This window comes from Vidua chalybeata, chromosome 1 (genome assembly GCF_026979565.1).
Source record: "Vidua chalybeata isolate OUT-0048 chromosome 1, bVidCha1 merged haplotype, whole genome shotgun sequence".
In the NCBI taxonomy this organism is placed as follows: Eukaryota; Metazoa; Chordata; class Aves; order Passeriformes; family Viduidae; genus Vidua; species Vidua chalybeata.
The window spans coordinates 152,736,726-152,752,388 of NC_071530.1; the positions used below are offsets into that span (position 1 = coordinate 152,736,726).

At 59.0% G+C, this 15,663-nt stretch overlaps 2 protein-coding genes and 1 long non-coding RNA gene across 3 annotated transcripts in view; 2 read left to right on the top strand and 1 right to left on the bottom strand.

The window, feature by feature from the left end:
* The window catches only part of LOC128790051 (cleavage and polyadenylation specificity factor subunit 1-like), a 50,876-nt gene extending 43,784 nt beyond the window's left edge, over positions 1-7,092 (top strand). Inside the window, exons 21-22 of the mRNA XM_053946530.1 lie at positions 3,970-4,099; positions 6,886-7,092. Of these exons, the coding sequence (XP_053802505.1) occupies positions 3,970-4,099; positions 6,886-7,054 (299 nt within the window). The 3' untranslated portion in view covers positions 7,055-7,092. The remainder of the gene's footprint in view (positions 1-3,969; positions 4,100-6,885) is intronic.
* A 171-nt stretch (positions 7,093-7,263) lies between these two features.
* On the top strand, positions 7,264-9,105 carry LOC128797175 (uncharacterized). The gene is made up of 2 exons (XR_008434032.1): positions 7,264-7,352; positions 8,895-9,105. It is a non-coding gene; the product is annotated as an uncharacterized LOC128797175 (long non-coding RNA).
* ADCK5 (aarF domain containing kinase 5) overlaps positions 9,101-15,663 on the bottom strand; it is a 35,121-nt gene continuing 28,558 nt past the window's right edge. The window contains exons 12-14 of the mRNA XM_053959501.1: positions 15,203-15,653; positions 13,825-13,926; positions 9,101-11,318 (exon numbers count right to left, since the gene is read on the bottom strand). Coding sequence (XP_053815476.1) covers positions 11,213-11,318; positions 13,825-13,926; positions 15,203-15,653 — 659 coding nt within the window. The 3' untranslated portion in view covers positions 9,101-11,212. The remainder of the gene's footprint in view (positions 11,319-13,824; positions 13,927-15,202; positions 15,654-15,663) is intronic.

Consider the following 15,663-nt stretch of genomic DNA (forward strand, 5'->3'; position numbering starts at 1 on the left):
CCTGGTTCGGTGAGACACACCTGGGGGCACACCTGGGGACACACCTGGGGATACACCTGGGGACACACCTGGGGACACACCTGGGCACACCTGGGAATACACCTGGGGACACCTGGGGATACACCTGGGGATACACCTGGGGACACACCTGGGGATACACCTGGGGACACACCTGGGGACACACCTGGGCACACCTGGACACACCTGGGGGCACACCTGGGGATACACCTGGGGACACCTGGGGACACCTGGGCACACCTGGGGACACACCTGGGAGAACACCTGGGCACACCTGGGCACACCTGGGCACACCTGGGGCACACCTGGGCACACCTGGGGACATCTGGGCACACCTGGGCACACCTGGGGGCACACCTGGGACACACCTGGGACACACCTGGGGATACACCTGGGGACACCTGGGGATACACCTGGGGATACACCTGGGCACACCTGGGCACACCTGGGGACACACCTGGGGATACACCTGGGCACACCTGGGGATACCTGGGCACACCTGGGGATACACCTGGGGGCACACCTGGGGACACCTGGGGGCACACCTGGGCACACCTGGACACACCTGGGCACACCTGGGGGAATAAGCACATCACCTGGTTCAGTGAGGCACACCTGGGGACACACCTGGGCACACCTGGGTACACCTGGGCACACCTGGGGACACCTGGGGATACACCTGGGGACAGCTGGGCACACCTGGGGGAACAAGCACATCACCTGGTTCGGTGAGGCACACCTGGGGGCACACCTGGGCACACCTGGGGGCACACCTGGGCACACCTGGGGACAGCTGGGACACACCTGGGAGAACAAGCACAGCACCTGGTTCCATGAGACACACCTGGGCACACCCAGAGGAACAAGTACATCACCTGGTTTGGTGGGGCACACCTGGGCACACCTGGGGATACACCTGGGAGAACACCTGGGGACACCTGGGCACAGCTGGGTACACACCTGTGCCACTGCCACGGCTACCTGGTGTCAGCCATCGGGCAAAAGGTACACCTGGGCACACCTGGGCACACCTGGGTACACACCTGGGTACACCTGGGCACACCTGGGTACAGCTGGGTACACACCTGGGTACACCTGGGCACACCTGGGCACACCTGGGTACACCTGGGCACACCTGTGCCACTGCCACGGCACAGGTGTGCCCAGTACATCACCTGGTTTGGTGGGGCACACCTGGACACACCTGGACACACACCTGGGAGAACACCTGGGCACACCTGGGAGAACACCTGGGGACACACCTGGGCACACCTGGGAGAACACCTGGGGGCACACCTGGGAGAACACCTGGGGGACACCTGGGCACACCTGGGGACATCTGGGGGCACACCTGGGCACACCTGGGAGAACAAGCACATCACCTGGTTCAGTGAGACACACCTGGGGGCACACCTGGGCACACTTGGGGACACCTGGGGATACCTGGGGATACACCTGGGGACAGCTGGGCACACCTGGGGGAACAAGCACATCACCTGGTTCGGTGAGGCACACCTGGGGGCACACCTGGGGACAGCTGGGGACACACCTGGGCACACCTGGGAGAACAAGCACAGCACCTGGTTCCATGAGACACACCTGGGCACACCCAGAGGAACAAGTACATCACCTGGTTTGGTGGGGCACACCTGGACACACCTGGGCACACCTGGGGACACACCTGGGAGAACACCTGGGCACACCTGGGAGAACACCTGGGGGCACACCTGGGAGAACACCTGGGGACACACCTGGGCACACCTGGGGGCACACCTGGGGACACCTGGGGACACACCTGGGAGAACACCTGGGCACACCTGGGGACACACCTGGGGATACACCTGGGCACACCTGGGAGAACAAGCACATCACCTGGTTCGGTGAGGCACACCTGGGGGCACACCTGGGGATACACCTGGGGACACACCTGGGCACACCTGGGCACACCTGGGCACACCTGGGGGCACACCTGGGGACACACCTGGGCACACCTGGGCACACCTGGGCACACCTGGGGGCACACCTGGGCACACCTGGGGGCACACCTGGGAGAACACCTGGGGACACCTGGGAGAACACCTGGGGACACACCTGGGAGAACACCTGGGGACACCTGGGGACACACCTGGGAGAACACCTGGGAGAACACCTGGGGACACCTCGGAGAACACCTGGGGGCACACCTGGGAGAACACCTGGGGACACCTGGGAGAACACCTGGGGGCACACCTGGGAGAACACCTGGGGACACCTGGGAGAACACCTGGGGACACCTGGGAGAACACCTGGGGACACACCTGGGAGAACACCTGGGGACACCTGGGGACACACCTGGGAGAACACCTGGGAGAACACCTGGGGACACCTGGGAGAACACCTGGGGGCACACCTGGGAGAACACCTGGGGACACCTGGGAGAACACCTGGGGACACCTGGGAGAACACCTGGGGACACCTGGGAGAACACCTGGGGGCACACCTGGGAGAACACCTGGGGACACACCTGGGAGAACACCTGGGCACACCTGGGAGAACACCTGGGGACACCTGGGAGAACACCTGGGGACACACCTGGGGCTGAGCGGGGCCAGGAGAACAAAACCAGCACCTGGTTTGGTGAGACACACCTGGGCACACCTGGGGTGGGGATTGGGGTTTTGGGATTTTGGGGTTTGGGTTTTTGGGGTTCTGGAATTCGGGGTTCTGGGATTTTGGGATTTGGGGGTTTTGGGATTTTGGGATTTTGGGGTTTTGGGGTTCTGGGATTTGGGGTTTTGGGATTTGGGGTTCTGGGATTTGGGGTTTTGGGGTTTGGGGATTTGGGGTTTTGGGATTTGGGATTTGGGATTTGGGATTTTGGGATTTGGGATTTTGGGATTTGGGGTTCTGGGATTTGGGTTTTTGGGGTCGGGTTTTGAGGTTTTGGGATGTGGCTTTTTGGGGTCGGTTTTTGGGATTTTGGGTTTTTGGGGTTTTGGGTATTTGGGATTTGGGATTTTGGCTACTTGGGTTTTTGGGATTGGGGTGCCTGGATTTGGGGTGGGATTTGGGGTTTCGGGGATTTCTGGGGTTTTTGGGATCGGGGTGAGCTTTGGGGTTTGGGGATCGGGGTGCCGGGATTTGGGGCGGAATTTGGGGTTTTGGGGTTTTGGGGTCGGATTTTGGGATTTGGGGTTTTGGGATTTGGGTTTTTGGGGTCGGGTTTTGAGGTTTTGGGATGTGGCTTTTTGGGGTCGGTTTTTGGGATTTTGGGTTTTTGGGGTTTTGGGTATTTGGGATTTGGGATTTTGGCTACTTGGGATTTGGGTTGTTGGGATTTGGGTTTTTGGGGTCGGATTTGGGGTTTTTGGGATTTGGGGTTTTTGGGATTTGGGGTTTTTTGGGATTTGAGTTTTTGGGGTCGGATTTTGGGATTTGGGGTTTTTGGGATTTGGGTTTTTTGGGATTTGGGTTTTTGGGGTCGGATTTGGGGTTTTTGGGATTTGAGTTTTTGGGGTCAGATTTTGGGTTGTTGGGATTTTGGGTTTTTGGGATTTGGGTTTCTGGGATTTCGGGTTTTTGGGATTTGGGGTTTTTGGGATTTGGGGTTTTGGGATTTGGGGTTTTTGGGATTTGGGTTTTTGGGGTCGGATTTGGGGTTTTGTGGATTTGGGTTTTTGGGATTTGAGTTTTTGGTTCAGATTTTGGGTTTCTGGGATTTGGGGTTTTTGGGATTTGGGTTTCTGGGATTTGGGGTTTTTGGGATTTGGGTTTCTGGGATTTGGGGTTTTTGGCATATGGGGTTTTTGGCATTTGGGGTTTTTGGGTCGGATTTTGAGTTTTTGGGCTTTGGGATTTGGGGTTTGGGACTTTGGGGTTTGGGTTTTTGGGATTTGGGTTTTTGGGGTCTGATTTGGGGTTTTTGGGGTTTGGGATTTTGGGGTTTGGGGTCTGACGGCGCCGTCCCCGCAGCGACGCTGGACGGGGGCCTGGGGCTGCTGCTGCCGATGCAGGAGAAAACCTACAGGAGATTGCTGATGCTGCAGAACGCGCTGAGCTCCGCCCTGCCGCACCTGGCCGGCCTCAACCCGCGGGCCTTCAGGTACGGACACACCTGGACACACCTGGGTACACCTGGGACACACCTGGGCACACCTGGGACACACCTGTGCACACCTGGGACACACCTACACACACCTATACACACCTGAGCTCCGCCCTGCCGCACCTGGCCGGCCTCAACCCGCGGGCCTTCAGGTACGGACACACCTGGACACACCTGGGTACACCTGGGACACACCTGTGCACACCTGGGACACACCTGTGCACACCTGGGACACACCTACACACACCTATACACACCTGAGCTCCGCCCTGCCGCACCTGGCCGGCCTCAACCCACGGGCCTTCAGGTACGGACACACCTGGACACACCTGGGTACACCTGGGACACACCTGTGCACACCTGGGACACACCTGTGCACACCTGGGACACACCTACACACACCTATACACACCTGAGCTCCGCCCTGCCGCACCTGGCCGGCCTCAACCCACGGGCCTTCAGGTACGGACACACCTGGGCACACCTGGGCACACCTGGGGTACACCTGGACACACCCGGGTACACCTGGGACACACCTGTCACACCTGGGGTACACCTGGGCACACCTGGGGTACACCTAGGGTACACCTACACACACCTATACACACCTGAGGTCCGCCCTGCTACACCTGGCCGGCCTCAACCCGCGGGCCTTCAGGTAAGGACACACCTGGACACACCTGGAATACACCTGGGATACACCTACACACACCTGGACACACCTGGGGTACACCTGGGCACACCTGGGGTACACCTGGGATACACCTACACACACCTGGACACACCTGGGGTACACCTGGGCACACCTGGGGTACACCTGGGGTACACCTGGGCACACCTGGGGTACACCTGGGGTACACCTGGGCACACCTGGGACACACCTACACACACCTGGACACACCTGGGGTACACCTGGGCACACCTGGGGTACACCTGGGATACACCTACACACACCTGGACACACCTGGGGTACACCTGGGCACACCTGGGGTACACCTGGGGTACACCTGGGCACACCTGGGACACACCTACACACACCTATACACACCTGAGCTCCGCCCTGCCGCACCTGGCCGGCCTCAACCCACGGGCCTTCAGGTACGGACACACCTGGGCACACCTGGGCACACCTGGGGTACACCTGGGCACACCTGGGATACACCTACACACACCTGGACACACTTGTGCACACCTGGGATACACCTGGACACACCTGAGCACACCTGGGGTACACCTGGGGTACACCTGGGCACACCTGGGGTACACCTACACACACGTATACACACCTGAGCTCCGCCCTGCCACACCTGGCCGGCCTCAACCCACGGGCCTTCAGGTGAGGACACACCTGGGCACACCTGGGCACACCTGGGGTACACCCGGGACACACCTGTGCACACCTGTCACCTGTCCTACACCCACCCTGCTGCACGTGGCCAGGCTGGATGCAGGGGCATTCAATGACACACCTGTCACACCTGGACACACCTGTCACACCTGGACACACCTGGACACACCTGTCACACCTGGACACACCTGGACACACCTGTCACACCTGGCAGGGCTCAACCTCGAGGCATTTGGGTACCGTCACCTGCCCCACACCTGTGCTATCATTGTCTCACACCTGTCCCACCGACCCCAGCCTTGTGCCTCACCTGTCCCACCTGGTCCCATCTCACCTGTCCCAGCCGTGTCCCACACTTTTCCCACCTGTCTCACCTGTCCCTCACCTGTCCACTGTTCTTCACCTGTCCCTCACCTCTCTCACCTGTCCCAGACTTCTCCCTTACCTGTCCTTCATCCATCCCTCACTTGTCTTTCACCTGTTGCACACCTGTCACATCTCACACCTGTCTCACCTCTCACCTGTCCCTCACCTGTCCCACCTGTCCCATTTCGCACCTGTCCCACCTGTCTCACATGTCCCATCTCACACCTGTCTCACCTGTCCCATCTCACACCTGTTCCACCTGTCCCACCTGTCACACCTGTCCCATCTCACACCTGTCCCATCTCACACCTGTTCCACCTGTCCCACCTGTCACACCTGTCCCATCTTACACCTGTCCCATCTCACACCTGTCTCACCTGTCCCATCTCACACCTGTTCCACCTGTCCCACCTGTCACACCTGTCCCATCTTACACCTGTCCCATCTCACACCTGTTCCACCTGTCTCACCTGTCACACCTGTCCCATCTCACACCTGTCCCATCTCACACATTATCTCACACCTGTTCCACCTGTCTCACCTGTCACACCTGTCCCATCTTACACCTGTCCCATCTCACACCTGTTCCACCTGTCTCACCTGTCACACCTGTCCCATTTCACACCTATCCCATGTCTCACCTGTCCCACCTGTCCCATCTCTCACCTGTCCCATCTCACACCTGTTCCACCTGTCTCACCTGTCACACCTGTCCCATCTCTCACCTATCCCATGTCTCACCTGTCCCACCTGTCCCATCTCTCACCTATCCCATGTCTCACCTGTCCCACCTGTCCCATCTCTCACCTGTCCCATCTCACACCTGTTCCACCTGTCTCACCTGTCACACCTGTCCCATCTCACACCTATCCCATGTCTCACCTGTCCCACCTGTCCCATCTCTCACCTGTCCCATTTCACACCTGTTCCACCTGTCTCACCTGCCACACCTGTCCCATTTCACACCTATCCCATGTCTCACCTGTCTCACCTGTCCCACCTCTCACCTGTCCCACCTCTCTCTCCTGTCCCACCTCTCACCTGTCCCACCTGTCCCACCTGGGCGCAGGTTGCTGCAGTCGGAGCGGCGCCTGCTGCAGAACGCCGTGCGCAACGTCCTGGACGGGGAACTGCTGGGCAGGTTCCTGTACCTGAGCGCCATGGAGCGCGGGGAGCTGGCCAAGAAGATCGGCACCACACCTGACATCGTGAGTCACACGGGACAGGTGTGGGGCTGACAGGTGTGGGGCTGACAGGTGTGGGGCTGACAGGTGTGGGACAGGTGTGGGACAGGTGTGGGGCCGGGCAGGTTCCTGTACCTGAGCGCCATGGAGCGCGGGGAGCTGGCCAAGAAGATCGGCACCACACCTGACATCGTGAGTGACATGGGACAGGTGTGGGACAGGTGTGGGGCTGACAGGTGTGGGACAGGTGTGGGACAGGTGTGGGACAGGTGTGGGGCCGGGCAGGTTCCTGTACCTGAGCGCCATGGAGCGCGGGGAGCTGGCCAAGAAGATCGGCACCACACCTGACATCGTGAGTCACACGGGACAGGTGTGGGGCTGGGACAGGTGTGGGGCTGACAGGTGTGGGACAGGTGTGGGACAGGTGTGGGGCTGGGACAGGTGTGGGGCTGTGACAGGTGTGGGACTGGTTTTGGACAGGTATGAGCATTGCACAGGTGAGGTTCAGGTCAGTTGAGCTTCAGACAGGTGAGGTTCAGGACAGGTGAAGTTTGGGGCAGGTGAGGTTCTGACCAGGTGAGGTTCAGGCCAGGTGAGGTTTGGACAGGTGAGGTTTGGACAAGTGAGGTTCTGACCAGGTGATGTTTGAGACAGGTGAGGCTCAGGACAGGTGAGCTTTGGACAGGTGAAGCTTATGGCAGGTGAGCTTTGGACAGGTGAGGCTCAGGACAGGTGAGATTTGGGCCAGGTGAGGTTCAGGCCAGGTGAGCTTTGGACAGGTGAGGTTTGTATGGGTGAGCTTTGGACAGGTGAGCTTTGGACAGGTGAGGTTCAGACCAGGTGAGGTTTGAGATGGGTGAGGCTCAGGACAGGTGAGCTTTGGACAGGTGAGGTTTGTATGGGTGAGCTTTGGACAGGTGAAGCTCAGGACAGGTGAGGCTCAGGACAGGTGAGGTTTGTACAGGTGAAGCTCAGGACAGGTGAGGCTCAGGACAGGTGAGCTTTGGACAGGTGAGCTTTGGACAGGTGAGCTTTGGACAGGTGAGGCTCAGGACAGGTGAGGCTCAGGACAGGTGAGCTTTGGACAGGTGAGCTTTGGACAGGTGAGCTTTGGACAGGTGAGCTTTAGGACAGGTGAGCCTTGCACAGGCGAGCTTTAGGACAGGTGAGGTTTGGGCAGGTGAGGTTTGGACAGGTGAGCTTTAGGACAGGTGAGCTTTAGGACAGGTGAGGTTCAGACCAGGTGAGCTTTGGACAGGTGAGCTTTGGACAAGTGAAGCTCAGGACAGGTGAGCTTTGGACAGGTGAGGCTCAGGACAGGTGAGCTTTGGACAGGTGAGGCTCAGGACAGGTGAGCTTTGGACAGGTGAGCTTTGGACAGGTGAGGCTCAGGACAGGTGAGGCTCAGGACAGGTGAGCTTTGCACAGGTGAGCTTTGCACAGGTGAGCTTTGGACAGGTGAGCTTTGGACAGGTGAGCTTTGGACAGGTGAAGCTCAGGACAGGTGAGCTTTGGACAGGTGAGCTTTGGACAGGTGAGGCTCAGGACAGGTGAGGTTTGGACAGGTGAGCTTTAGGACAGGTGAGCTTTAGGACAGGTGAGGTTCAGACCAGGTGAGCTTTGGACAGGTGAGCTTTGGACAGGTGAAGCTCAGGACAGGTGAGCTTTGGACAAGTGAGCTTTAGGACAGGTGAGCTTTGGACAGGTGAGGCTCAGGACAGGTGAAGCTCAGGACAGGTGAGCTTTGGACAGGTGAGGCTCAGGACAGGTGAGGTTTGGACAGGTGAGCTTTGGACAGGTGAGGCTCAGGACAGGTGAGCTTTGGACAGGTGAGCTTTGGACAGGTGAGGTTCAGACCAGGTGAGCCCCTGACCCCTCTCCCCTCCCCCCACAGATCCTGGACGACCTCCTGGAGATCGACCGAGTCACCGCCCACTTCTGAGGGACCCAAAACCCCCAAAAAAAACCCAAAAATCCCCCCAAAAAGTCCCGAAAATTCCCTAAAAATTTAAAATTAAAAAAAAAAATCCCCCAAAACCTCCCAAAAATCCCCAAAATTTCCCCAAAACTCCCTGTTTGTAATAAAACGCAACTTTCGGCTCCGGGTTTTGGGGTTTATTTGGGGGATTTTGGGGAGATTTTGGGGAAAATTTGGGGGAATTTTGGGGGGAATTTTGGCCGGAATTTGGGGGGAATTTTGGGGGAACTTGGGGAGAATTTGGGGGAATTTTGGGGGGATTTTTGGGGGGATTTTGGGGGAATTTGGAGGAATTTTGGGGAAATTTTGGGGAATTTGGGGGATTTTTTGGGGGAATTTTGGGGCGGATTGTGGGGGAATTTTGGGGGAATTTGGGAGAAATTTTGGCAGGAATTTGGGGAAATTTGGGGGGATTTTGGGGAAATTTGGGGGGAAATTTGGGGAGTTTTGGGGGAATTTGGGGGATTTTTGGGGTTCACAGTGGCTTTGGAGAATTCACAGTGAATTTTGGGGAGGGGGTTTTGGGATTTTTGGTATTTTTGGGGGAGATTTTTTGGGGTGCTTTTCAGGATTTTTTTTTTCTTTTTTGTATATTTTTAATTGAAGTTCCGTCGTTCCCCTAAAATTTTTTTTGGGGTGTTTTCCAGCAATTTTTGGGGGGTTCTTTTTCCGGCTGTTCTTCACCTGCTTTCGGGAATTTTTTGGGGTTTTTGGGCGTTTCCTGCTCTTCCGTTTCTTTTTTTTTTTCAGGTATTTTTTGGGGAGATTTTCAGATTTTTTTTTTGGTGTTTTCAGCTGGATTTCCGGGGCTTTTTTTGTATTTTGGGTGTTTCCAGCTGTTTTTTCGCTGTTTTCAGGTATTTTCAGGTGGTTTTTTTTTGTGTTTTGGGCTGATTTTGGGGTATTTTTCTGTGTTTCCAGCTGCTTTTTTTGCCATTTTTCAGGTATTTTAGGTGTTTCTTTTTTTATGTTTCTGGCTGATTTTGGGGTATTTTTTTGCTATTTTGGCATTCCCAGCTGTTTTCCAGGTGTTTTTTAGAATTTCCAGCTGTTTTGGGGGGAATTTGGGGTGTTTCTGGCTGTTTTTCAGGTGGTTTTGGGTCTTTTTTTTTGTGTTTCCTGCTGTTTTTTTGGGACCTTTCCGGCTGTTTTTGGCTGTTTCTCAGAATTTTTGGGGTGTTTTTTGTGTTCCCAGCTGTTTTTTGGGGGTATTTTTGGGTGTTTCCACCTGGTCTTCAGGTGTTTCCTGGGTGTCTTCCAGGTAATTTTTTTTCCCGGCTGCGTTTCGGGGTATTTTATGGTATTTCAGGTGTTTCCAGCTGTTTTTCAGGTGTTTTCCAGATGTTCTCCAGTGACTTTTGGTTTTTTCCAGCTGATATTTGGGGTATTTTTGGGTGTTCCCAGCCGATTTTTGGGGTATTTCAGGTGTTCCCGGCCCATTTTTGGGGTATTTTTGGGTGGTTCTTGGGTGTTTCTGGTCGTTTTTCAGATGCTCTCAGGTGTTCCCGGCCAATTTTGGGGTATTTTTGGATGATTTTGGGAGTTTCCGGTCATTTTTCAGACGTTCTCAGGTGTTTCTAACCGATTTTCAGGTGTTCCCGGCCGGTTTTTAGGGTGTTTCAGGTGTTCCCAGCCCGATTTTGGGCTATTTCAGCTGTTCCCAGCCGGATTTTGGCTGTTCCAGGTGTTCCCGGCCGGATTTTGGGTATTCCAGGTGTTCCCAGCCGGATTTTGGATATTCCAGGTGTTCCCAGCCGGATTTTGGGTTATTCCAGGTTATCCCAGCCGGATTTTGGATATTCCAGGTGTTCCCAGCCGGATTTTGGGTATTTCAGGTGTTCCCAGCCGGATTTTGGCTGTTTCAGGTGTTCCAGCCGGTTTTTGGCTGTTTCAGGTGTTCCCAGCCGATTTTGGGTTATTTTCAGGTGTTCCCAGCCGGATTTTGGGTATTTCAGGTGTTCCCAGCCGATTTTGGCTGTTTCAGGTGTTCCCAGCCGGATTTTGGCTGTTTCAGGTGTTCCCAGCCGGATTTTGGGGTATTTCAGGTGTTCCCAGCCGGATTTTGGGTATTTCAGGTGTTCCCAGCCGGATTTTGGCTGTTCCAGGTGTTCCCGGCCGGATTTTGGGTTATTCCAGGTGTTCCCGGCTGGATTTTGGGTTATTCCAGGTGTTCCCGGCCGGATTTTGGGGGCGTTCCGGGGTTTTTGGGCGGCTCTGGCCGCGTGGCGCCCCCCTCAGGCGCGCAGCACCTGCTGCAGGTGCTCCCCGAGCGGCAGCGCCCCCCAGCGGCTCAGCAGCCGCAGCGCCGCCGCCGCCAGGCGGAACCGGAGCCACTCCAACCTGGGGGGACAGGTGGGGTCACCTGGGGAGGGGGCACACACACCTGGGGAGGGGTCACACACACCTGGGGGGGTCACACACACACCTGGGGAGGGGTCACACACACACCTGGGGAGGGGGCACACACACCTGGGGGTCACACACACCTGGGGAGGGGTCACACACACCTGGGGAGGGGTCACACACACCTGGGGGTCACACACACCTGGGGAGGGGTCACACACACCTGGGGAGGGGTCACACACACCTGGGGGTCACACACACCTGGGGAGGGGTCACACACACCTGGGGGGGTCACACCCACCTGGGGAGGGTCACACACACCTGGGGGTCACACACACCTGGGGGGGTCACACACACACCTGGGGAGGGTCACACACACCTGGGGGGGTCACACACACACCTGGGGAGGGGGCACACACACCTGGGGGTCACACACCTGGGGAGGGGTCACACACACCTGGGGGGGTCACACACACCTGGGGAGGGGTCACACACACCTGGGGGTCACACACACCTGGGGAGGAGGCACACACACCTGGGGAGGGGTCACACCCACCTGGGGAGGGGTCACACACACCTGGGGGGGTCACACCCACCTGGGGAGGGTCACACACACCTGGGGGTCACACCCACCTGGGGAGGGTCACACACACCTGGGGGTCACACACACCTGGGGGGGTCACACACACACCTGGGGAGGGTCACACACACCTGGGGAGGGGGCACACACACCTGAGGAGGGGGCACACACACCTGGGGAGGGGTCACACACACCTGGGGGGGTCACACACACACCTGGGGAGGGGTCACACACACCTGGGGGTCACACACACCTGGGGAGGAGGCACACACACCTGGGGGGTCACACACACCTGGGGAGGGGGCACACACACACCTGGGGAGGGGTCACACACACCTGGGGGGTCACACACACCTGGGGAGGGGTCACACACGCACCTGGGGAGGGGGCACACACACCTGGGGAGGGTCACACACACCTGGGGGGTCACACACACCTGGGGAGGGGTCACACACACACCTGGGGAGGGGTCACACACACCTGGGGGGTCACACACACCTGGGGAGGGGGCACACACACCTGGGGAGGGTCACACACACCTGGGGAGGGTCACACACACCTGGGGGTCACACACACCTGGGGGGGGTCACACACACCTGGGGAGGGGGCACACACACACCTGGGGAGGGTCAAACACACCTGGGGAGGGGTCACACACACCTGGGGAGGGGGCACACACACACCTGGGGGGGTCACACACACCTGGGGGTCACACACACCTGGGGGTCACACACACCTGGGGGGGTCACACACACCTGGGGAGGGGGCACACACACCTGGGGGTCACACACACCTGGGGGGGTCACACACACCTGGGGAGGGGGCACACACACCTGGGGGTCACACACACCTGGGGAGGGGTCACACACACCTGGGGGGGTCACACACACCTGGGGAGGGGGCACACACACCTGGGGGTCACACATACCTGGGGAGGGGTCACACACACACCTGGGGAGGGGGCACACACACCTGGGGAGGAGGCACACACACCTGGGGAGGGGTCACACACCTGAGGGAGTCACAAACACACCCCCACACCTGAGCCCCTCCCCCACACCTGAACCCCCCACACCTGAGCCCCCCACACCTGAGCCCCTCCCCCACACCTGAGCCCCCCACACCTGAGCCCCTCCCCCACACCTGAGCCCCTCCCCATACCTGAACCCCCACACCTGAACCCCCCACACCTGAGACCCTCCCCATACCTGAGCCCTTCCCCCACACCTGAGCCCCTCCCCACACCTGAGCCCCTCCCCACACCTGACCCCCCCACACCTGAGCCCCTCCCCACACCTGAGCCCCTCCCCCACACCTGAGCCCCCCACACCTGAGCCCCTCCCCCACACCTGAGCCCCTCCCCATACCTGAACCCCCCACACCTGAGACCCTCCCCATACCTGAGCCCTTCCCCCACACCTGAGCCCCTCCCCACACCTGAGCCCCTCCCCCACACCTGAGCCCCTCCCCATACCTGAACCCCCCACACCTGAACCCCCCACACCTGAGACCCTCCCCATACCTGAGCCCCTCCCCCCCACCTGAACCCCCCCACCTGAGCCTCTCCCCCACACCTGAGCCCTTCCCCCACACCTGAGCCCCTCCCCACACCTGAGCCCCTCCCCACACCTGAGCCCCTCCCTCACACCTGAGCCCCTCCCCACACCTGAGCCCCTCCCCACACCTGAGCCCCTCCCTCACACCTGAGCCCCTCCCCACACCTGAGCCCCTCCCCACACCTGAACCCCCCACACCTGAGCCCCTCCCCCACACCTGAGCCCTCCCCACACCTGAACCCCCCACACCTGAGACCCTCCCCATACCTGAGCCCCTCCCCCCCACCTGAACCCCCCACCTGAGCCCCTCCCCCACTCCTGAGCCCCTCCCCCACACCTGAGCCCCTCCCCCCACCTGAGGCCTCACCTGAGGGCCAGCTCGAACTTGAGGCTCTCCCAGCCCAGGTGCAGCCGCTGCCGCAGGGACCCCCCGGGACCCCCCCTCAGGCGGCTCCAGCTGCGCACGGCGCTGCGGGGGAGGGGCGCGCTCACCTGGGGCTCACCTGAGCTCACCTGGAGCTCACCTGAGCTCACCTGGGCAGCCCCAGGGCTCACCTGGGAGCCCCCACACCCCCTTTTAAACACCCCCCCCCCTCCTCCCATGCTCCCCAGGGATCCCCAGGGCTCACCTGAGCTCACCTGAGCTCACCTGGGCACGCCCCCAGGGCTCACCTGAGCTCACCTGGGCACGCCTCCAGGGCTCACCTGGGTGTCCCCACACCCCTCGGCCCTCCCACAATTCACCTGGGCAGCCCCAACCTCCTCCCAGAGATACCCGAGACACACCTGAGCACACCTGAGACACGCACACCTGTCACACACACCTGAGCACACCTGTGACACACACACACACCTGTCACACACCTGAGCACACCTGAGACACACACACCTGTCACACACACCTGAGCACACCTGCACACACACACCTGTCACACACACCTGAGCACACCTGAGACACACACACCTGTCACACACACCTGAGTACACCTGAGACACACACACCTGTCACACACACCTGAGCACACCTGAGACACACACACCTGTCACACACACACACCTGTCACACACACCTGAGCACACCTGCACACACACACACCTGTCTCACACACACCTGTCACACACACACACCTGTCACACACACACACCTGTCACACACACACACACCTGTTACACACACACCTGTCACACACACACACCTGTCTCACACACACCTGTCACACACACACACCTGTCACACACACACACCTGTCACACACACACACACCTGTCACACACACACCTGTCACACACACACACCTGTCACACACACACACACCTGTCACACACACACCTGTCTCACACACACACCTGTCACACACACACCTGTCTCACACACACCTGTCACACACACACACACCTGTCACACACACACCTGTCACACACACACACACCTGTCACACACACACACACCTGTCACACACACACACACCTGTCACACACACACACCTGTCTCACACCTGTCACACACACACACCTGTCACACACACACCTGTCACACACACACCTGTCACACACACACCTGTCACACACACACACCTGTCTCACACACACACACCTGTCACACACACACACCTGTCTCACACACACCTGTCACACACACACCTGTCACACACACACACACCTGTCACACACACACCTGTCACACACACACCTGTCTCACACACACACCTGTCTCTCACACACACACACACTGGGCGGTGTCTCACCTGCGGGCCATGATGCCGTACCTGTCCGCAGGTGCGCCCAGCGCCCCGTGGACACTCCTGACCGTGTTGATGTTGCGGAACACGAGCAGCATGGGGCGGGGCAGCGCCCGCAGCACCTGCAGCACCTGCGGGAAGCGCCGCGCCGCCATGCTCTGCATGTAGCCCCGCTCCTCCGCGCTCAGGTGACCCTCAGGTGCGCCCAGGTGAGCTCCCCGCAGGCCCAGGTGAGCTCCTCGCGGCTCCAGGTGAGCTCCTTGGGACTCCAGGTGAGCTCCTTGAGACTCCAGGTGAGCTCCCTGCTGGCCCAGGTGAGCTCCCTGCTGGTCCAGGTGTGCTTCAGGTGCGCCCAGGTGAGCCTCAGGTGCGCCCAGGTGTGCCTCAGGTGCGCCCAGCAGCCGCGAGTGGCGGCCCAGGGGGCGCTGCATCAGCATCTCGGAGAACAGGAAGTAGTCTGGGGGGGG